The 23156-nt window shown below is 52.4% G+C and overlaps 1 protein-coding gene and 1 long non-coding RNA gene across 2 annotated transcripts in view; one reads left to right on the top strand and one right to left on the bottom strand.

The window, feature by feature from the left end:
- Window positions 1–285: 285 nt before the first annotated feature.
- The window catches only part of DOC2B (double C2 domain beta), a 29160-nt gene continuing 6289 nt past the window's right edge, over window positions 286–23156 (top strand). The window contains exons 1-4 of the mRNA XM_008492353.2: window positions 286–829; window positions 10312–10391; window positions 15767–15841; window positions 17729–17838. Of these exons, the coding sequence (XP_008490575.1) occupies window positions 499–829; window positions 10312–10391; window positions 15767–15841; window positions 17729–17838 (596 nt within the window). The 5' untranslated portion in view covers window positions 286–498. The remainder of the gene's footprint in view (window positions 830–10311; window positions 10392–15766; window positions 15842–17728; window positions 17839–23156) is intronic.
- LOC115599375 lies at window positions 5085–6114 on the bottom strand. The gene is made up of 3 exons (XR_003988366.1): window positions 6060–6114; window positions 5293–5391; window positions 5085–5182 (listed from the first exon to the last, which is right to left on the bottom strand). It is a non-coding gene; the product is annotated as an uncharacterized LOC115599375 (long non-coding RNA).

The raw sequence follows: 23156 nt of genomic DNA on the forward strand, positions 1-23156 counted from the left end.
ACCCATCCCACGCCGGCAGCGAGGTGGGGTGAAGGAGCACAAGGAGGTGAGCTTATACCCAACTTCTGCTCGGCTCCCTCCCTCTCCCCCCACCCTGGGCACGGCGTGGCTTCACCGGGGAAGGGGCAGGGGACTGGCCTGGCTGTGTGGCCGGGGCGACAGGCTGGCCACAGCCCTCATTCCTCCGCTGCCGGGTGCCGCTTTGTTGCTAGCTGGTGACATCACCCGAGAGCCCACCCCCTGCCTCTTATCCGTCTCTCCCTCTCGCTCCCTTATTCACAGCAGCGCTGGCAGGAGCAGGGGCCGTGCGAGAGCCAGAGCTGACGGCAGCAGCATGCGTGAGGCTCAGAGTGTGAGAACCACCTAAGGTGCCCTCCGGAGCATCTCCCTCTCGCCTGCCGCCCCCCTTCCCCCCTCCCCGCTTCCTCCCGGTGGAAACTCGACGGATCCCACGGTCCGGGCTTCTCGGGGGGGAGCTTGGCGCCAAGAGCCGCATGCATGACACTCCGAAAAGGAGAGAAAACGACCATAAGTATCCAGGAGCACATGGCTATTGACGTCTGCCCCGGCCCCATCAAACCCATCAAGCAGATCTCCGACTATTTCCCCCGCTTCCCCCGCGGGCTCCCCGCCGCCGTCGGCCGCAGCGGTGCCCTGCGCCCTGCTGTCACTCAGCCCTCGGTCAGCCCCGCTGAGGCCCCCCGGGAGGAGGATGAGGATGTGGATCAGCTTTTTGGGGCGTACGGGACGACACCCGCCGAGCAGCCAGCCAAGTGCCAAGCACCTGAGGAGGTGGTGGACCCCGAGGGCTATGAGTCCGACGACTGCAGTGAGTTGCTAAGTTGCTGTGGGAGTTTGGAGGGTGCTGGGGGTGAGGGTGGGTGTTAGGGCTGGTGTCACCCCCCCTTCCCACCTTACTGCCCGAGCTGTGCGCCCTTCCCGGCCGCTGATTGTGTTGTCCATCCCTGGGATTGTATTGCAGCAGTGCCAAGCCCTCTGGTCCATCCAGGGAGGCTGTCACAGCACGGCCCCAGTGCAGGGAGGCCCTGGGAGTGTCCCTGCTGCAGCCAAGCTGGACGCTGATCCCAAACTGGGGAAGTCTCCCAAGAGCCACCAGTTGCTGGGCTTTGCCGTTGTGGTTGCTGCACTTCTCTGCCTCATCCCTGCTCGGCTCCTTGCCTCTGAAGGCTGCCAGCCAGGCTCAGACCCTTCAGTTAATCCATCTGGGTGGTGCAGCCTGCTCCAGCCACCCTGCTGATCAGCTGGAGATACACTCCAGCATCACCCAGCTCCAGATAAGGGAGGTTTGTTTGGAATGACATCCCCAGGGAAATCTCTGCCCTCTCCCTCGGCAAACTCCAGCATGTCATTCCTCACTCTCCAGTTGCAGACAGAGCCCTGCACGAATCCTATGGAGGTGGTGGTGGGGTGGGTTTGAACAGAAGGCTTTGGTTCTGGTAGATGCAGGTGTTTGCAGCGAGGTTTAACCCCTCCCCACCCAAAAATGTCCTTCCCACCCAGCTCGGGGGAGCTCACAGGCTGCAAAGCAGCTGCTGTCTGGCTCTGGCAGTGGCTGGGGTAGTGCTGCTTCCCTGGAGGCAGGTGAAAGCACAAGGTCTTGCTTCAGCCCAGGGTCTGATCCTGCACAAAGTTGGAAGCCAGGAGATGTCAAGAGAGGGAAGTCAGTGGTGCTGAGCAGGGCTGCCTGCTCGTCCTGGGGGGGAGGAGGAGGAGGCTGAGCTGTTTACAGCCCAGCGCCGGGCAGGCAGTGGCTTTCCCTGTGCAAAATGTCACAGCTCTGTCTCAGTGCCTGCCTGCCCGGTGCTGGGCTGCTGCCATCTGTGCCAGACCCTGGAGCTCCCCCAAAGGTTGGGATGGCCGCAAGGGGCATGGCCAGCCCCCTGCCCTTCTCTGCCTGCTGACCACCCCCAGCTCTGGCTGCAAGCCCCAAACTGCTGCTCCCTCTCTCCCTGCCCTGGTGCTGGGGTCATGCTCTCTCTGGAGGAGGTGAGAGCTGCTGTGCTCTGGGGAGAACATCTCTGCTAAGCTGTGTTAGTCCCAGCCAGGCAGTTACAGTGACTTTAACCCGATTTGGGTTATTTGCTGCTCTAATTATTAGATCATCTTTGCTTATCCCAGCGATAGGAATGGGAGCAACTGGGCTGCAGGGGCCAGGGGTGTGTGAGGGAGATGAAGTGCTCAGGGCTCTGGGGTGCAGCACTTTTCCTGGGGTGACTGATGGGGATGTTGCTCAGGATGTTGCTGCCTTCTGCCTCCAGCCCTGCTGGCGATGCTGCAAGTGTCTCCGTTTGGTGCCAGGGTCCAGGGGGTGTTTGTCTCACCCTGCCTGGTGTTAGGAAGTGTTTCTCACAACGTAACAGGTGTCAGGCAAACTGCTGAGGCTGTTTTGCCAGATGCAGTGGGTTTTCAGCTGGCAAAGGCACAGCAGCAGAGCGGGGAGGTGGGACTGCTGTGAGTGTCACATCTCTGGGGACAGCACAGGATGGCCCCAGCTGCTTTCAGGGCACTGCTTGGCATAAATGTGCAGGATGAGACTGTCACTCCTCCATGTTTAACAGCCAAGTCTCAAAGCCAGACAAGGGCTTGCTGGCCCCGTTTCCCAGGCAGGAGCTGGGAGAGGATTTGTGCAGCCTGACTTGAGCCATCAGCTGTGCTGGGAAGCATCTTTCAGCTGCCCGTGTTCCCAGGGGGTGATTCAGGGCTGCTGCATTAATCACCTGCACTAAATTGACTCTGGGGAACCTCTCTGACTGCATGGCAGGACAGTGTTAGGTGGTGTCAGGTCCCTCTGGAGACACTGGGAATGGTGATGGAGCCTGGGTGCAGCACTGGGTGCTTGCTGGGCAGGAGTGTGTCTTGCCTCCCTCCCCAGAGATGTTCCCAGCACAGCCCCTGGAGAAGTATGGGGAGAGGGATTTTGCCATGGCAGGATCCATGAGGAGGATGAAGAGGAAAGGATGACTCTTACTCATTTGTCTCATCTGTCTGTGGGTTTCCCTCCCCTAACACCCAAGCCATGGTGCTGGCTGGGTAGGAGGAGTAGAGCTGCCCCTGCCTGGAGAAATAAATGCAGCATTTGTCTGGGTTTCCCCTTGTCATGGTTCCTGCCCGAGGTGTTTCTGGGTTTCCAGCAGCACCAGGCTGATGGGTGAGGGGGAGATGTTGCTCTGTCACCACAGCACTGCAGGGTGGTATGGGGATGGATACCGGACCGGAGCTGGGTCCAGATGGGACCCATCCAGAGATGGTAGGGAGCTGGCCAAGGTTTGTTGGGGTGGCAGGGGATTTGCTGACCCAGGTGTTGACCCTAGATAGGTGACAGCAGTCACCAGGAGGCTGATGCAGAGGCTCCAGTCAATGTCTCTGGGGCTCACAGAGGGCTCAGGGCACTGCAGTGCTCAGGGAAGCTGTAGAGGTGCCAAGGAAAAGAAGTGTGATCCCCATGGGGCAGCCCTAAGCAGCCTGTTGAATGCAGCAAGTGGCAGGGAGCAGGCAGGGCTGGGGAGCTGATGGAGCAGATAATGAGCAGAGACACTGGGGCTTGGCCCTGGGAGCACTGGGAATTGCCTGGAGCCAGACTGTCCCCTCAGCCCTGCCAGCAGCCAAGCTGTGAGGATTTGCAGGGTCATGGTGGGCACCCTCTGCTATATCAGGGCCTTTGGGACACCTCTGGGAGAGGGACTTGAGACTGCCCTGTGCCTCCTCTGTCCCACCTCTGCTGTAGGACCAGTGCTGGCATCTTCTGTGAGCTGAGAGGACCAGCAGGGATTTGGGGATGGGAAGAGGGGATTCACTCCTATTCCCTGGGGACACCCACCTCCTCTTTGGTTCCCCTGGCTGGTGCTTGGTGACAGCAGCAGTCCCCTGTCTCCTGGGGTCCCCAGCCACCAGAGATGGTTCCCACGCAGCACACTGCTGGGGGAACTGGGTTCACAAGAAAAATAAGCAAATGCCAGCTAGATGGCAATGTGCCACCTGTGAGGAGCTGGGTTTTTCCTCCCATCTCCCCTGGTTCCAGCCAGATCCCTGCCCCTCGAGGTGACTGAGTGTTCCCCTCCCCAGCACCAACCTGAATTTGTGCCTGGCAGATTTGGAAAGGTCTCTGAAATCTCTGTACCAGCAGCACAGAGGGAGGAATGTGGTCCCTCTGGGGGAGCACTGTCCTGGCTGCTCTCACCAGGGAACAGGAGGGAGCTGCCGTAATTCTCCTGTCATGTGCACATTTCTAGCCCTTGGAGAAATGCTCCATTCCCTTGAGTCTGGTTTTGGAGTAAGGATAGGAACAGTGCTGGAGTTTCCTCCCTCCCCTCTCCTGGGTGATGGGGAGGCAGCCTGGGACAGCTTGCAGCAGGAGCTGGTGTTTCATCTCAGCACAGAATCTCAGACTGGTTTGGGGCGGGAAGGAACCTTAAAGATCACCGAGTTCCAAACTCCTTGGATGGGCAGGGACACCTTCTACTTGACAGAAGGTTTCTGGAAGAGGTGCCCCATTCCTGTTCCTGCAGGTGCTCTGGGGATGTTTATCTGTGCACAAATCCAGCCAGTTCTGGAAGTTCACTCCTGGGAGGAGCAGGCTGAAAAGGTCCTGAGCTGCAAGCAACATAAAAACAACTTCTCCAAGCTACAGCTGAGAGTAGTACTGGTGCAGGGCTTCTTGTGATGCCTCTGAAAGCAACACCACAGAAGTTATTTAGGAAGACACTAATTTTGAGCAAAGAAGATAATTAGGCAGGCCCAGCCATCATGCAGATATTATTTACTGGCTGCTTAAAGGTGTAAAGAAGAGCAAAGGTCTTAAAGGGTTCAGGGTTTGCAAGTCACCTGGCAATGCTTTTGGCCAGACAGGAGGAGGAGGGGAGATGTGCATTGAAAAATATGAGGATATTTACTTCTGAAATGCAGCTCCTTAGCATATGCTGCCACTGCTATTTATAACCTTTGAATCGTCTTTTCAATCCAGATAAGGCCAAAAGAAGAATTTTTTTTTTTATTTTCTTTTTTTTTTTTTTAACTCAGGAAACCAAACAAAACCACTGCTGATTTCAGCAGAGCCTGGAGTGTGTTTTTTTCAACCAAGCTTGACCCCAGCTGCCTACTCCAAAGAAATGTGTACAGGGCAGTAGCAGACCTGAGGTTTCAGGGCACTCACTGGAGGATGACCCTGGGGAGATGTAGGGTGTTAATGAGGGTGACTTGGATTATCCCCTATCTGCTTTCCCATGGGACACCCAGATTTCAGGAAGGTGCTGTGGTGGGGGAGTGAAATCTCACCTTTTCCTGCTGGTCCAGGTGGAATCTCTGTGCTCCTGGTCCTCCAAGGAGCCTTCAGTGTTGAAAGGAGCATATGGGCTGTGGCCTCCAGCATCTCTGCTAATGAAGGAGCCAAGCAGCTGCTGGTTAATGAGGGGCCCTCCTCCTGCCCAGCTTCCTCCCTCCCCAGCAGCAATTCCAGCCTTCACCTTCATGCTTGGACTCAGTGATCTTAAAGGTCTTTTCCAACTGTGATTCTTCTGGTTCTGGCCTGCAGGAGGGGGGTGATGCTCAGCAGCAGCTCTGCCACCCTCATCCCTTCCCTGATACCCCTTCCTCCAACAGGCTTAAGCCCAAGGGGGTTCCCAGATCTTTCATCTTTGTATTTAACACTGAAGGCAATTTTGGGGGGTTGTTAATTGCAAGACTGTATTTCATTAGAGGAAAAGAGAGGGAGATATTTGAAGGCCATCTCTAAATTGAAATTGCTGAAAGTCTAATTGCTGCTGACATCAGGGACCATTTAGTGCTGTAAAACATAATTGCATCTCTGAACTGTTCTGAGCAGATAAATGTTGCTCTGAACACTCCTCCTGGAGAAGACAGAAGAGCTGATGAGCATCCATCAACCAGCCTCACAAAGAACCAGCTCCTTTCTCCAGAGCTTACCAAGGGCTGGCACTGTGTCTCCAAAATGAAGAAAAAAGGAATGCCACAGATTTTAAACAAAAAACCCATGACAAGGCAGGGATCTGTTGCAAGAATGGAAAGTTGTGCTTCCTCCTCACCCCCAGTCCTGCTGAATTCAGCCAGCCAGGTCTGTGGAGCTCCTGAGGAAGGAAGGTCTCCTGCCTGTGTGTTGGATCTGGTCCCTTATGGGTTTTTATGTAGGACTGGGAATGTCCTGCCCTGCCTGTGGCAATGGAGCAGAGTCCCAGGATGCTGCCAACTGGGACCAGAGGTTTCAGGGATCAGTTCCCCCATGGAGCAGGGGAGGAGTCAGTCCTAAAGCTGCCCCATCATGTGCTGCTGGACCTGGACCAGGTGCTGCCCCACCCAGGGAAGCCAGAGAACATGCAACCACCTGCCAGAGCCATCTTCATCAGCCTTGCTTGGAAATGGCAGGAAATAATTGATATTCCTCCCAAGGAATCATTTACCAACATTTTCCATGGGGCTGTAAGTGCACAGAATTACTTGGTGCCTTTCAGGACCTTTAAAATTATCTCCATTGCAGAGGAAAATTAAAGCAACAGAAGAATAGGTGCCTATCTTTTATAGTGCATTAAAAAATACCCAGTCTGAAGGTTACTGAACCTCTGCTTTCTGTAAGGGAGAGCTAATCCAGACAATCCCCAGCAGTCCTTTTTACTGCTCCACTCTGATCTCCCTGGCACAAAATCCATGAGCAGATTATCTTGGGAGCAGCAATGCTGATAAGCAGAGGGACTTAAGGCTTTTGGACTTCTTTTTAATTAGTTCTATAGTGTGGTTTGTTGGGTTTTGTTTTTTTTTTTTTGTGCACACCTCTGTTTCTCTCAGCACAGAGCCTTGCTGGGCTTTCTAATGGCAAAAAGGTTCCCTGACTTCGGAAGGTAAGGAGCTCTCTGAGGTTCCTTCCTCTGTGGGCTGTGCTGAGGCTCGTTGCAGCAAGTGCTGGTGCCTCTTCCATGTTTTGAGCATCTCTTGGGATGAGAAACTCTTCTCTGGGGGGTGTCCCAGGCCACCAAGGGATGAGATCTGCCACCCCGCGTGGGCACGTAGGCTGCAAGGACAAGGGAGAGGAGCCAGGATTTATCCTTGTGTTTTGCCTTTCACCTCATGGGTATAAATAGAAGCTACTTCAGCCTCTCCCCGTCACCCTGGGCACTGATGGGAAATGTCAGCAAGAAGCAATTTCTGCCAGCTCCACCAAGCAGGGTGCTGTGCCAGGGCCCCGAGCTGCCCGCCGGCTCCTATCCCACGGCTGAGCCTCAAGATGCATCTGCTGATTATTCTGGCCTCTAATAATGGTTTTTTTTTTTGGGCCTGCTGAATGAATCAAAACACCCAAAGGTCAGTGGGAGAAGGGGCCTGTGCATTCCTCTGCAAGTCAGATTGATTTTCCTTTTTTCAAGCCCACGTTTAACTCCAGCCCCTGGCCAGCACCTTCCCATCAATCTCTCCCAACTCCTGGAGAGGACGGAGGGTCAGAACCTGCTAATGAGTTCAGCTCTCCTAATGGCTATTTTATCATTGGAGCAGAATAATTGTAATAATAATGATACATCCTGCCTGCTGCCCGGAGAGTGCAAAGCTGCCTTTGTAATGCCTGACAAAGACATTTATTTATATTTTTTTTATTTTTTTATTTGCAGTCTGTGTGATTAGAGGGCAATGTTCAGAACAACCCAGTCGAGTTAAATACGTCTAGGAACAGCGCTTCCGGTCTAATTGCTGCCCTTTTCTTTTTTAGGCACTGGCTCCCATAATTAAGAGCACAGTGGAGTTGCATCTCAGCTGCCAGGAGGGGTGAGAGGGGGAAGGCAATCAAAAAAGGCTGATTGGGCTGATTTGCAGAGGGTCCTGAGGGGCTGCTGGAGGCTTTAGGCATGATCCTGCTGGCTGGAGATGCTGGGATTCCCAGAGCCAGGGATGGGTGTGTTTGCAGGAGGGGTGAAAGCAGTGAGACCCATGCTGGTGTTTTGCTGCTCACTTGGGGTGCTCCCCACTTCAGGAGCACTGGGCTGGATCCTGCGCAGAGCTCTTCCAGCTGGAAGACGTCTCCTGCCATCTCCTCAGGCTCCCCAGCAACCCTGGGGCCAGTCAATTAGCACAGCACCTTCTGCTGATGTTTCCACCTCCTTCTGCTGAAGGCTGACCCTTCCTGGGGAGTTGAGACTCACTGGCAACACAAAGTGTCCTTGTTTAGAGGAAAACCCCTCCAGGGCTGGGGACAGAGCCTGAAAGGGCTGGGAAGAGCCATTCACCCCCATCCCTGCCCTCCCAGAGGTGAGAGGAAGGTGCTGGAGGTGTGCTCATGGACCACCAGCACTAGGACCTTAGTTTTATATATGTATTAATATTTCTTATATATATTTGTTTATTATATATGCATCTGTTTTATAAATCACCAGATCCAGCAGGCTAAGCCACAGGCCCCCTTCTGTGATAAAAATAAAATAACAGCTTGATGTGTGGAGGGCAGGAAGCAGCTGATTAAAGGGCAGGTGGAAATGAGGAGCGGAGGCTTCAGCTTCCCCTCTCCAAGGAAAAGGCAGATTTGCTGAGTTTTGTTGCCTTGCCTCTCTCCCCTGTGCTCTGCAGCCCCCTGCTACACCCACCCTGGCAGGATGGGCTGTGCTGAACCTGGCTTGGTGCCCTGGCACTGCTGGGCAAGGCAGTGATGTCCCCATGGGGCAGGGACCATGCAGCCTCCAGCACTCTGGGACACCACTGAGTTTTCCTCCTCCTTGTCTGATGTGGAGGAGGCTCTGGAATTGCTCTGGAATTGCCCATTTGGGTCAAATCCTGAAATGACACACCAAGTGTTGCAGGTTTGGCTTCACCCTGTGCTGCATCCATCATGCCTGAGCCCAGGTAAACCCCACTTATTTGTGACTTACCTAAACCAGGAGCTAATGTGCCATGAAATTACTCCAGAGCAAGAGGGGGGGGTACATTTATTCCATCAGAAATCTCTCTGCATATTTGCTCTGCTTTGAAGGCAAAGTATTTGCTCCAGAGCAATGATTTTTATTTGCTAACAGGCAAACCTGTAGCTCACTTGTGTTTGGACTGAAAGATCACTGTGAAATTGCAGCAAGAATGTTTCAGTCCCATGAATATCTGCTGCCTCCTGGGGTGCCTTGCTGCAGAGGCTATTGATGCTGGGGAAAAAAAAACAACAAGCACCTTAATTCCTACCATAAAGTTTGTCTAAGTTACCCCCTGCAGGCAGCAACCCCTGCTTTGATATTAAGCAAAATTGTCCTAGTTTTTATTTTGGAATATATATATATTTATTTTTTTTCCCCCCCTGCTCTGAACCTGTGTGTGTGGTGGGAAGGTGCAGTTACCTTGGAAACAGTGGTGGGATGCTGCATGGTGGCAAGGCCTTTTTGGGAAAGGGGGCATGGAAAAGTGGGGGTTGCCAGGTCCAGAGTCACCCTTGGAAGTTTAGGGCTGGTGGTAGGAGACGTGCCAGGGGAGGTGCTTCTCTGATTCCAGGCTTTGGTGTGTAAATGGGATCTGGGAGCCCTGGAGAAGGTTAAAGCATGTCTTTGGAAAACGTGGCTTCTTAAGGCTTTTCCTCTGCTTTGATTTAGCATGATTTGCTCAGATCATCCAAAGGGAAAGAATTTCTCAGACCTAATGTACTTTTGCTGCTGAGGCTCTTCTGGTTTGTTCTGCTCTCCTGCCCCTTCCCTGCAGTCCCATCCCAGGAGCTGCTGTTCCTGGGTTGCAGATGCCATATGGGGACACAGCTCTGATTAGAAGCTGTTGGTGTTTTTCATCTTACCCATAAAAGTATTTCAATTCTCTCTGGATTTAATTTACAGTTTGCAGCCAAATCGGAGCTGGGAAGGGATCCCATTGGTGGCTCATTTGTTTGAAGGTGTCAATATACAAATAGGAGTTCTGGGAATGCCAGCAGCACTGGAAGGGAGGGGATGTGCCCACAGCTGGGCTTGGCCATGCCTCATCTTCCTGGAGAGGATCCATCAGCTCCTGGAGGATGGGAAGCTGCTGGCTGTGGTGGGGCTGCTGGCAGATGGGGGTGACCCATGTGAGAGCCCATGAAGGAGAAGCCTCTGTGCTGGCTGTAGCCATTCATCCCTCTCCCTGCTCTCCCAGGGCTGTGCTGAACGTGGGGATGGCCACCAGCCTCCCAGCATGAAGCCCCATTTCAAAACAGGGCTCACAGGAGGACACTTTTCTGTTTTATAACTCCTGCAGCCATTGCTTTATCATCTTCATCCTCTCCTTTTGTGCTTCGAGGGAGACGAGCTGGTGTTTGCTGGGCCCTGCAGGTTAATAACATCTTCTTCTCTTTTGCAGCCACTCTGGGGACTCTGGATTTCAGCTTGCTCTATGATCAAGAAAACAATGCCCTGCACTGCACCATCAATAAAGCCAAGGTAGGGTGTGTGAACAGCAAGGACTGACTGTGCCTGGAGCTGCCCACCCTTGTCCTGCACCACGGGGCCACCAGAGCCCTGCCAAACCCCACGAGGCCAGCCAGGTGCTGCAGCTGTGCCAAGAAAATGCAGCAGTGAGAGCAGCACATGGGCACAGCCAGGTGTCCCCCACCCAACCCCAGGTTGCACCCAGGGCTCTGGTGTCCCTTTGCCAGCTCCACACGGTGATCCCGACACCCGGTGCTTCTGCCCTCTCCTTCCCTTCATCCCTGCCTTTCAGGGCATTTCCAGCAGGATGGAGACATCTGCTCATCCCCGTGACGAGATGGTTGCAGCTATTGAGGCTTTATAGAAAAGCACCCAGCCCGATGCTGTCGTTCTCTTGATGCTGGGATCAGCTGTCACTTTAGAAATGGTTCTGTTAAATGCTGCTGATCACAAAGTGCTCTGTCTCAACGTCTTTGCTGGCTGCATGACTGAAGTAATTAGGGTTTGGGGTTGGTTTTTTGGTTTTTTTTTTGCACATTTTGGAGCGAAAGCAGAGGTCCTGATTCTGCCTATGGGGCTGCAGACAGTGCTTCTGGGTTCTTCTCTGCTTCACCCACCAGAGCAATGAAGGCTCCAGGCCAGCACAGTGGGTTCATAGAAGACCTAAGTCCCTGTAGACCTTGGGTTGGAGGGTTTTTAGCAGAAGACAGGAGAAACTGCAGGGGAATGGGCTGTGAGCTGAGCCCCCAGAGGATCAGCCCACACTTGTTTGCCTTCATGGGATGCTCCTCTCCCAGCTGCCTCATTTGTACCCCCACCTCAGGCCCCAGTATGATGGGAATCCACATCCCCACCCCAGGGTTTTCCCCAACTGGAATAAGACCTCAAGCAGTGATGGGGACAAATGTGGGGACTTCTGCCTGAGCAGAGCTGGAGCTGCTCCTGGCCAGGGGACAAGCACAGCACCCAGATCTCCAGGGCAGGGATTTTCTTCTTGCTTTGTCCCCTGCAAATCCCCTGGGTCAGACTTCTCTTGGTGCTAAGGAGGAGATTTCTAATTGGGTTTGCAGTGGGTGGCAGATGGGGGGGAGGAAGGAGACCTGCAAGTGGCACCTGTGAGATGTCACAGCAGCCAGAGCCAGGGCAGGGCAGCCCCATGCCCACCCAGCTGTGTGGGAGCAGTGGTTGCTGATCCCATCCCATGGGGTGGGTAGAGCCCCCCTGGCCCCTCTGACATTCAAGCATTTGACTCCTGTTCATTTCCATTCTGCTCTCATTCTCCCATTTTTCTCTTTTATTTACACTGCCATCTGCTCGCTCTCATTTCATCTCTCGCCCGGGGAAAGCTGCCAAAACTTGACTACAAAAAGGTAAGGGCCAGGACCCCGGGAGCCAGCGTGGGCTGTGTGGATGTTAGCAGTAGTGTTGGAGAGGAGATGTGATGGCTGGGGAGCACCAGGGCCACAGCACAATCCTGGGACATGTGTCACCTTTGGATCTGGGCTGGCCTTAGTGGTGTCTCAGGCCTGATGTCTCAGGAAGGTTCCATCAGGTTCTGTCCCAACTCCAGAAGCTCCTGGATGCTCAGTCACTGCCAGCAGCTGTTCAAACCTGGACTATTTCAGCCACATGAGGAGTGTTTCTATTTTTCCCCCCCAAAACAACCCTTCCTCTCCCTTTTGTTTTATTCATTTTGCTTTTCTCTATTTATTTTAATCTCCAGCAGTTTTATGTCTGCTGATGTCCCTCACAAGTCCCATTAGCAGCTCCTGGCATGTGTGAAGGGGGTTGGTGGGCTCTTGGCAGGATCAGCAACAGGTTAAATCCAAGCATTTGAGCCCCACCACTGATGTGCTCTGCAGCCATCAGCTGCTGTCTTGTGCTGGATGTCAGGGCTTGGCCCTGGTGCCAGCTGCCTGGGGACATCTGAGGTGGTTCTTGGTGTATGTGCACAGCAGGATCTGTGAGATGCTGGGTGTTCACAGACCCTCAGGACAGTCTGTCTCCCAGGTTTGGGTGGAGCTGGGAAAGGGAAGGAAAAGTTTGCATTCTTGCAGGAGGTGGAAGCTACCCCCAGGCTGGCTGCTTACAGCAGAAAAGAGGCACTTGGTGCCTCAGTTTCCCTGATCTGCCCTTCCATCAGGCACTTTGTGCCAACAGATGGACATTTGGAAGCTGATTTCCTGCCTGTCCTGCTGAATTCCAGCACATCCTGGCTGAGGTAGGATGGGTGGAGAATGACTGAAGAAAGGGCAGGAGGGTCCCTCCGGGGTGACACTGACCTGTGCTGTCCTGTGTTTCCTCAGGATATAAATGTGTACATGTTCTGCACAGCTTTAAAAAGCCCAAGTGCTGCATGGAGGAAGAGAATGATGATGACTGAATAATAATAGGACTGGAGGAAATTGTGCCAGGAGAGGTTCAGACCAGATAGGAGGAGAAATTTCTTTACTGAAGGAGTAGTCAGGCACAGGAACTGGCTGCCTACCAGGGTGGTGGAGTCACCATCCCTGGAGGTATTCAAAAACTATGTAGACAAAGCACTTCAGGACATGCTGTAGTGGCATGGTGGTTGGTTTTTTCTGGGTTGATGGTTGGACACATTGATCTTAGAGGTCTTTTCCAACTGTGACAACTCTGTGATTCTTGAGGGGATCTGTAGGGATGTAGCTCCTGTTTTCAGGAAGAAGGTGCCCTGGGTGAGCCTCAGGTGGCTGTGCAGGCAGCTCCATGGCCACAGCCAGAAAACACCTGGGAGTTTCCACCCCACCAAGCACTTGGGTGTTCCCCCCCTTTCCAACTGCAGCCCAGCACTGGAGGTCTGCACTGAGCATTACTTATGGATTTACTCATCAATATTTATCACTGCAGCACTGCAGGGAAATTTCCCTCTTGAAGAGGTTGTGTCTCCTCTGGGCTGTCAGGGTGGGAGCTCAGAGTTTGCCCCATTTCCAGGTGGGGTGCCTTGGCTTGGGAAGAGGCATCCAGGTGGGTTTTGGGGGCAGCAGGGAACCTGCTCACCAGGCAGGCAGTTTGTTGTGGGGTAAATGATGGGCTGAAACCATCTCCTGGGTGTTCTGCGTGCCTCTAGCAGAGTGTTAATCGACTGCCCGATTAGCCTGGCTGGTAATTAAATCCTATTGATTAGCTAAATATCACTGGCACAGAGAGCAGCTGCCAGCAGCTGGGATGCAGCAGGGCATCCCACTTCAGATTGCAAGCAGGGATTTTGGGGTTGGGTAGAGGAAGGGAAAAGAGGAAACTCGGGCTCAGCTCCATCACCCGTGCCGTGAGGGGCAGCACCCCAAATCAGTCCTGGCAGGAGGAGCAGCAATGGGAACCTCTGCCCCATCTCCCAGCCCTGTGCTCCTGCTCTGCCTCTTGGTTCTCTCTGAGCACCTTTAGGCTGGAGGGCTCTCTGCTCAGGGGATGCAATGGCACTGCTCAGCCTGGGGGTCCCCAGGAGGAGTGAGTTCCCACCTTTACAGGACAGAGCCATCAGAGCTGCTCTTCTCCTAAATTCAGCCCTGTGCCAAACTCCCTATCGAGTGACATGGGAGGGAGGTAGATGTGACATTAGGAGACATTTTCCAGGATCCTGTCACTCCATCTTACATAGCACATCTATTAAAAAAGCCTTTAATAGCCTGCTCAGAAGGTAATCTAATTGAACTGAATTGATGGGTGAATTACAGAGCTGCCTGTCTTTCTCCATCCATTTTCATGGGAATTTACTTGCTTGCCTCTGATTTCATCTGCCACGCAGCGTCGGGCACCTCAACCACAGGAGCTTTTGCTCCTCTGGGAGCAGTTTGGGTGCCCATCCAGCCAATATTCCCCCCCCACCTCAGCCTGGGCACCAGCCCAGCCCCTCACTGCCTTTTCTGCCCGTGACCTGCAGCCCCCACCCCTGCTGCCATCCTCTTCCCTTGGGCCTGGGACATCTCCCCAGAGACACCACAGTTAACCAGAGCTGTTCCTTCTGCATTCTTTGCTGGTGGGTTTATCCTTTGGGCTCTGCTTTGGAAGCAAAATCCTCTTTGCTGGGCACCATTTGGTCTCCCTTGCCTCTGGACTGTGTGTTCACCCCCCAGGCAGAGCCCTGGGTGGGACAGGGTGGCCCAAAGGGCTCGGTGTGCTGTCTGCTAAGCTGGGTGCATTATTTCATACGTGTGAAGTATGGAAGCAATTCACCCCAGCAGTTCTCTCTTGGATTCTCCCATTTTCCTTGCCTGCAGCCCCTCAGGATGCTTTCCTGCCAGGTGGAGCCCTGGCAGCTGCACACACTCAGTAATCCCAGGCACTGAGTGCTCTGCTCATCACGAAAAGGGCAAAAATGAGTCCCCAGCATCACCCAGCCTGATTTCCATGCCCAGCTTGGAGCCAGGGTTGGATGGGTGCCTCTGCAGAGAAACCCTCCTGGGATTTCTTGCCTTCAGACAGCCTAGAAATAACTCCTGCAGGGATCCCACAGCCAGGCTGGAAATAATCCAGGGACTTTTCATGGTGTAACTGTTATCATTTCCATCTAGGACAGGTGAAAATGAGGCTCCATTATTCATGCTCCTGTGTTGCTTCCCTACCCTGTGGTGTTTGTGCCTTCTGTGCAGTTGTGGCTTTGGGCTGGGTTTGTGCATCACTCCTGGATAATTTTCAGCCCACTGGTTGTTAAGAAGAGGAACAGGTTTGTCTCCTCCCTCTGCCCAAAGCAAGATCAACTCCAGAGCATCTCTGTAACAAATGTGATCTCTGTTATCCTTAAAGAGGTGTGAGGCTCTGATAGGAAATCCATCAGGAATGGCTGCAGTGAGTGTTTCCTTGCCTTTGGGCTCAGATTTTCCTTCCAGTTCCATGGCAGTCAGCTAGCAACAGCCTCCAGTGGCCCAAAAACTGTCCTGCCTTCAGCTTTGCCTTTATAAAAGAGAGTAAGTAGGTGCTATCACACCCTCTGGGAGCACTTAAAAGTAACACCACAACAGCAGAGGTGTATGTTTGCTCATAAGCAATTATTAAATGACAAAAGCCTGTCATTTTAAACCCTGAAAATCACTGCACTGATTTACTTAACCCCCAAATTAATTGGGATCAAAGTGTCAGAGGCAGCTCCTGGAATAGGGGCTGCGGTGCTTTGCGGCTGAGCCCAAGCGTGGGTGCGGAGCCTTCCCCCAGCCCTCCTCACCACAAACCCCAGATGTTTGAACACTGAGGGTGCTCAGCTTCTGCTTCACAGCCTGGATCCCCTACCACAGCCTCCTCCTTCCCCAGGCCTGAGCAGACTGGAGAATTACTCTGTGGCCTGATGACATCCCAAGGAAACGGGTGGCAGTAGATGGCATCCAGCATCCGGCTGCTTCCCTGACTCCTGGTTTTTGCTCTTTCCTCTCCAGGGCCTGAAGCCTATGGACCACAATGGTTTGGCTGATCCATATGTCAAGTTGCACTTGCTTCCCGGAGCCAGTAAGGTGAGATGCTTTTTCTCTTCTCCTTCCTTTCCTGGGACTGTGCCTTTCCATTTGAAATCAAACCCAGAAGGTACCCCAGGGAGAAACTCTTCACCAGGGGCTGCTGGTTGCTGCAGCCAGATCTCCAGTCTCCTGCCCTGGCAGCAGGAGAGAGCAGCACCAGGAGGTAAGAATTTGGGCTAAAAACTTCCTTGCAAGGGCCTGGCTGAAATATCACTGCCTGGGAGCTGGGTGGCAACCCTCACCACCCTTGGGTGCAGGGGGTGCAATCAGAAAAGCCCCCATTAAGCCTCTAAGTGAAAGGATCTGGAGCTATAAACAATCCAGCTCCTTTTTTTTTCCCCTTTTTTCTTTTGCATTTAAAACCCCTCAGATCATAATAAAGCAGAGTGTAAAACATAAGGGGAATATTTCCATCTACTTAGGTTCAGTGCTTGCTGGAAAAAAGAGTAATTAAAGATACTGATGTGTAGGGAGAGCTTGGTGTAACTGATGGGGATGCTGAATTTAAATGCTAAATGTATGTTATGAATATTAATTGCACTCTTATTTTACACTAAAGGAAAGACCTTGTGGGGGGAGGTATATTTACTTGTTATGCTTCAGTTGAATTAATTCATAACGTTCAGGGCGGCACAGGGAGTTTTTAACCACGTTTCATGCTGGAAATAGGAGAGCCAGGAGCACTTTCATCAGTGATATTATCTGTCATTTCCACGTTTTGCAAATGCATTGATTAACATTTCTGCTGGAGGTGATGGAGAGCAGGGAGGCAGGAGGGAAGCACTGAGCTGAGGGTAGTGCAGGAGCCCAGGGCAGCCACGAGGGTACCTCCTGCTGTCCCCTCCTGCCTCAGCCTCCCTGCTCTGCCTGTATGCCTTGTTTCCAAACCACCCTGCCCAAATCTGCTCTGGGAGAAGGGATGGTGGATGGATCCTCCTGGGCAGGATGGGTTCTGCACAGTCATTCCAGCAGCAGGATGGTCCCCAGGTCCTGCAGATTCAGTCTCTTTTCTTCCCCCTGTGCTTCACATTCTGCTTGCCCCTAACTCGGGGCTGGGGAACCAAAGGTGGGGAATGGAGCAACTTCCTGGAAAGATACATGAGACAAACCTAAAGTATTGATCTCCTGACAGCTCCTTATGCCCAGCAGTGGCTGAGGCAGAGACTGAACTTTCTGATTTTACACCTTATTAAAGGGAAAACTGCTGCTATGTCAGGCAGGGGGAAGTGATGGAGAATCCCCATCGTGCAGCCCATTGCTTCTACTCTGCTTCTGTCCCAGGATGAAGTGGGTGGCTCAGGGGGTAAGAAGATTGATGTCCCCTGACCTAGGGGACAGGGTGCTCCATCCATGCCAGGGCCACAAACAGCTACAGCATCACTGCTCTCCCCAGCATCCTGCTCTGCAAAACTGTGGTGCTGGAAGGAGCTGCCAGCACTAACAAAACGTGTATTGAGGAAGTTATTTTGAGTCAGGCAAGACCAGGAGCTGTGCTGGGAGCAGGAATGCAAATAAACAGCCAGAACAGCAAATTGGTATTTTTTAATGACTCTGAAAAGACATTTTTTCCATCTCTCTTGCTTTCCATCCTCTCGCTGCAGTCTGCCAACATCCCCATTTTGCTGTCTGTTTCCAGCAGGCAGGGTGCAGGCTGGAATTGCTTTGCAAATGTACCAGGGAGCTGCTGTGTCTCTGCCCCTCTCATTGCTGTTCTCGGGATGGTTTTGGGCCACCCCATTGTGCACCATCCCAGGTTATGGCACTGGGGCAGGAGAGGAGCAGCACCCATTGCCTCTTCATCCTTTCATCCCCAAACTCTGCTTCCTTCTCTCCTCTCTCCCTGCCCATTGGTCCTGCTGACCACCATCTCCTTTGCTTCTCCAGGCAAATAAGCTGAGGACCAAAACTCTGCACAACACTCTGAACCCCACCTGGAATGAGACACTCACCTACTATGGCATCACTGATGAGGACATGATCCGCAAGACCCTACGGTAGGACCCCACGATGGGGACCCCTCTCCCTTTGGGGCCACCCCAGGCATCCCTCCCCATCCCAGTGATGATGTCCAAGGGGAGGTCACTAAGACCCCCACCCCACAGGATGGTCCAGGTGGCTGGTGGCCCCAACCAAAGCCAATATTGCATCCATCAGCCCTGTGGTGACCAACGCTTGAGTTACAGGGAGCCAGGGCTGGAGCAGCTGGTGAGGAGCAGCGTTCTGCTTTGTCATTAACTTCATAACTCCCTGGTGGGCTCCTGCCTGTGATTTGCCTTTAACCTCTGGATGCTCAGTGCCCACAGGTTAAGATTTTGCTGAGAAAAACTCCCTGGGAAAACTCTGGGCCCATTTTTGAGTATGATTCTTTTTTTTTTTTTTTAAAGAAAGCTAGAGGCATCTGTGAATTATTGTCAGACTAAATGAAGAGCATTTGTATGTATTTATTCCATTCTCTTGGTTTGGTTCAGCATCTCCTGGCAGCATCTCCTAGGGCTGGATGATGTTGTGTGGGGCTCCAGGTGGGCAGAGGCAGCATGGAGAGGCTGGGTGGGCTTGGAAGTGCTGCTTCTTGGCCACTGTCCCACCTGGGTAAAGGCAGGGAGTGCCCTGGAGTCTGTGGATGGATGCTCATCCGCCCCCTCCATCCTCTCTTTGATCTGGGACTGCTGCACAGAAGGATTTGCTGTAGGATCTGCTGTAAAACAGGATTTTGCATCCTGTGCTGAGGACCTGGAGCTTTGTCAGTTCTGTGAGTGGAATCTGACCTTCCCTGAGTGATTGTTTTCCCCATATTGTGAGCACAAAGCTGCCTGGTAGAAGGTCCTGCTCAGGGATGAATTTGGGCAGAGCTCACCTGTTGTTCCCCATGTGCACAGAGATGAGACATTTAATGCCATGGATTATTATTTCACATGGAAAATATTAGTCATGCTGAAAGGGCTGCAGACTTGCTGGGCTGGGAAGCCTCATTTATTAGTGTTATTATTGGTGGGTATTTTTTGTTTGGTTGTTTTTTTTCATCTTTGTTTTGGATCTTTTTTTTTTTTCCACTCCAGGCTTTGAAGTTTTCAGCCTCTTCAAGCGTGGAAATCAGTTTGTAGAGAGGTGTTGAGCTGAGTTGTTTGCTGAAATCCATCAGGGCGTAGAAAGATTTAACCCCACCTTGTTGAAGGGTTTAACCCCATGGCTGGGAGGTTGGGACTAAATGATCTTTAAGGGCCCTTCCAACCCTGACAATTCCATGCTGGATCCCTGGTAGCCCAGGAAGGGGCTGCACTTGCCCCCCGTGCAAGCTGGCTGCATTTCTTACCTTGCATGGGGGAGCCAGAGCCTAAAATTCAAGTGCTTCATTTTCCTCAAGAGCAATTCCCCAGCCCCTTTCTGATTTTTTCCATCTTTGTGGTTGAAAATACTGGCAAAGAAGATTTTGTTTATCCTGAGGCAGGTTTGGATGAGATGAGACTTCTTGCAAGCCAACCACGAAGTAGAAAAAAAAAACCAACCCATCTTTTATTTTAATTCTTCACTTGGATTTTCTTCTTTTCAAACACTGGATAGTCAATCAAGGAGAAGGACACATGGCTGGGAAATGTGGCTCCTTCTCATTTAGCTACCCACTGAATTCTGTCCTCCCTGCTTGTCTGGGGAGGGATTTTTGGTTACTCTGCAGAGAGATGGTTGTGTTGGGGCTCCCGGGTGGCTGGGGCTCACCGAGGATTCTTTTTTGGTGTTGGCTGAGCCTCTGTGAGCCTCTTCACAACACCAGTGGCCATGGCCCTTGGCCTTCCCAGTGCTGGTTCCTGCAGAAAGCATCTCCCATGCTCTGTATTATCCTTCCTTCAGTGTTTTGCCTCATCTGCCCATCCTCTCAGCAAAATCTTTCCTCCTTCTCTGCCAGGAAAAGGCAACTTCAAAGCTGCGGGGACGCCGGCTTTCCGCGTGCTCATCAGGCGAGGCTCCTGCAGGGCAGTGCTTGGGAGTTGAAAGAGCATGAGTGATGCCCCCCTTGGTCTGGGAGGTGTTTGTTCCCCCAGGATCCTCCTCGGTGCTGGGATTCACAGAGGGGCAGGGAACAGGATTGTGAAGTCTTTTTAATGTAAAAATAATGGCAGAGATCAAAGCCGCCGCCAGCCGCTGCCTCCCCGCTGTCTGGCGAGTGTGTGATGCAGGGGAAAAAGCTGGAAAAGCACCCAAAAAAATCTTCCCTGCCCACCTGGGTTCTTGGTGGGACGTGGCCAGCATGAGTTGGTGGGTTGGTGTTGGCACTTGAGCTCTCTGCTGGTGCCTGCAGCCCTCCTGGGGGGACGAGCAGCCCCATCACAGGGGCCACAGGACATCCTCTGCCTCCTGCAGAGCAGGATAATGGATTCCCTCTTGCCCCAGCTCCCCACTGTGCCCCAACTGGCTGTCCCACATCCCTTGTGGCCTCATCTGATCTGGCTGAGTGATTTAGGTGTGACAGACTCAAGTCCTGAAGCTTTTGGGCTTCACCTCCCCAGGCAGGCAGAAGGAGAGGTGAAGGCAACCCAGCTAATTGTGCTGGCAAGCAGGATTTTCTTAATGAACCAGCCCCCTCAAAAAACCACCCGATCCTTCAGCTTTCATCAAATGCAGCAGGTGGGAGGATCTTGAAAGGTCTCATCCATTCATTGAATTAAATATCCCCAAGTCTAGCCCAAGGCTTAACAGCAAGGAAACCACCCACAACCTGAGAGAAAGCAAATTCAGAGCTGCTCAGAAGATGCTGGACTCGGGCTGGGTGAGCTTGGGGACAGATTCCCTGCCAGAACCAGGGGTAAATCCCACCCTGCTGTCCCCACTCCCTGTTTGCCATTGGCACAGAGCTGTGCCATGGCAGCTCGGGCACTGTCTTTGGTGGTGGGAAGCCCAGGGGGGAGGCAAAGAAGTGCTGCAGGGGAAACTGGAACAGGCAGAATGCAGTCGCCTACATTTAAATAATATGTGGAATAGGCAATAAATAGATTGTATTCATAATAAATATCAGAGCTGGCCAGATATTAGGAGCAATTATTCACATCCAGTTCTACTGGCGAAGTTGATGCATTATTCATATGATCCTCAGCTAGCACACGAATGCCAGGAATTCTTTGTTTAATCATGTGTTTGACAAACATAATGACTCATTAAATACATTATTCAGAAAATAGTATTTGATCAGGTCTAATAAGCCAACTGCAGACACTTGGAGATGTGGGGTCCCAAATTGCTGAGCTCCAGAAGCCCTGAAGGAGGTTTGCTCCGGGGCTGCAGGCACGCTCCTTGTTTCATCCAACTTTTACTGTGCTTTCTGTGCTCAGACTTGGAGGTATGTTGTGACAGAGCCCAGCACTGAATCCTCCTTTTGGTTTTGGGAGAGCTGGACAGTCCCAGGACACCACCTTTTCCTAATTTCTCTCCTTGCCAGACATTGCTTGTCCTTAAGCCAAGCAGGCATCACCTGCACAGCTTCCCCCCCATCCAGAGCCTCTCAAGTTGCTATAGGGACCAGAAGGGATCTTGGATACAGGAGATGCATCTTCAGGCTCTACTGCCTATCACATCCACACACGTGGTGGAAAAGGGTCCTGGGTGACTCTCATTTTTCCCTTTCCATGGTGGGGAAGGGGCTGGAGGAACCTGTGTGCCAGCAGAAGCCGTGAGTCACAGAGTGGGGCTGCTGGATCTGGGTGAGTCAGGACTGAAACCCAAGAGCCCGGGCTGAGTAGGAGGGAGAAGAAGTTTAATGAGCAGTGATTGTTCACTTGCTGCTTTTTTTTTTTCTTTTTTTTTTTTTTTTCTAAGGTGGTTTTCACAGCCCTAACTTAAAGATCTGGACCCCTTGGTGGATGTTGTCAAATCAAAAGGCCAGCTTGAGGGATTTGGGTTCATCAAAAGGGTTGGAGATGGGGGATGTTTCAGCTGATGGGCTGGGAATGGCAGGGGAACGTCACTGCCAGAGGCATTTCTTGCTGTTTGTCATGGAGCTGATTTTTCTAACCCAAGGCATAAAAATTCCATCACATTGATTTCTGGTAATAAAATTCAAGCTGGTGTAATTTCATTATGCCTGTTCCCAGAGGAAGGGGTGGGGCCAGAGCTCCTCTGACTCACACTCCCTCCCTTCCCTGATGGGATGGGTGCTCCAGCCTCCCAGGCTTGAAAATACCAACCTGGGGAAGGTGACCCAGAGGGACAGGGTCCAAGGACCAAGAGGGCTGGCACAAGACTCTCTCTGGTTGTTGTGCAGAGATGGACACAAAATTTTGGGAGACCCAGCTGCAGGGTGGTCAAGGCACCAGAGGGAAAAGGGGGCTGGGGGAGGAGAGGTGGTGGTGCCTCCAGCTCCATCATGCAGGTTCTCCACCAGCACTGGGGGTAAATCCCACCCCACAGTCCCTCTCGCAGCAAGTTGGGCAGTGCAGTTGGGATCTTCTTGGGGTGTATTTGGGCATTGTTGAGGGGGGGGATCTTGTTACTCATGTTTTCAGAGGTAAAGCTGGCACCAAACCCTGCCAGAGTCAGGAGATGACACGGCTCTGCAGATGCTGGGTGTAAAAACAGACCTTGGGGAGGGGGTCAGACCTCTGCTCCTCCTCACCCCCCAAGTCCTAACATGTGCTTACCTTCCCTCCCCAGAGCTGGGGACAGATGGGTGTGGGGCTGGGTGTGCTTGGCAAGTGGCACTTCTTGTCTGGAGCTGCTGCTGCTGCTCCTTTTTCAGTCCTGTTCTATAAAAGAGAGGTGAGAGGAGGAAGGGAAACACGAAAAATTGTGCCTACATCTGAGATTTTCTTTGGGGATTTTACTCTTGCAGTGGGGTGGGATTTTTTCCACGGGTATCTATAGTAACGCTGCAGCCAGCTGGAGTTTTCTGGAGAGCAGCATTCCCTGTCTTCCCACTTGGATTATATTTTTTCCAAACCCCCTTCTTCTGCCACTCCTCAACCATGACAGTCCTTGTGCCCTGAGACTGCCATGCCCATGGCTCCCTCACTGCTGCCTTATTCACTTGTGAGCATGAGGGTGGTCAAACCTCCCATGGAATAAACCATGGAATAAACCACCCATGGATAAAACATCCCCAGATAAACCATCCAGGCCAGAGGCTCAGTGTGCAATTAGTTGCTCTGAGGCCAGATCACAGGGCACTAATTGTTTTTAATTACTTTTACCCCGTTCCAGGTAAGTCCTGTTTGTTGAAGCCCAGCAGGGTGGAGCTCAGCCCCAGAGGGCAGAGGTACCACCCATGAGAAATAGGCACTAATGGGAGTGTGTGAAAGACAGGAAAAATAGGGCAACAAAAGGAATATTT

This window comes from Calypte anna, chromosome 19 (genome assembly GCF_003957555.1).
Source record: "Calypte anna isolate BGI_N300 chromosome 19, bCalAnn1_v1.p, whole genome shotgun sequence".
Lineage (NCBI taxonomy): Eukaryota > Metazoa > Chordata > Aves > Apodiformes > Trochilidae > Calypte > Calypte anna.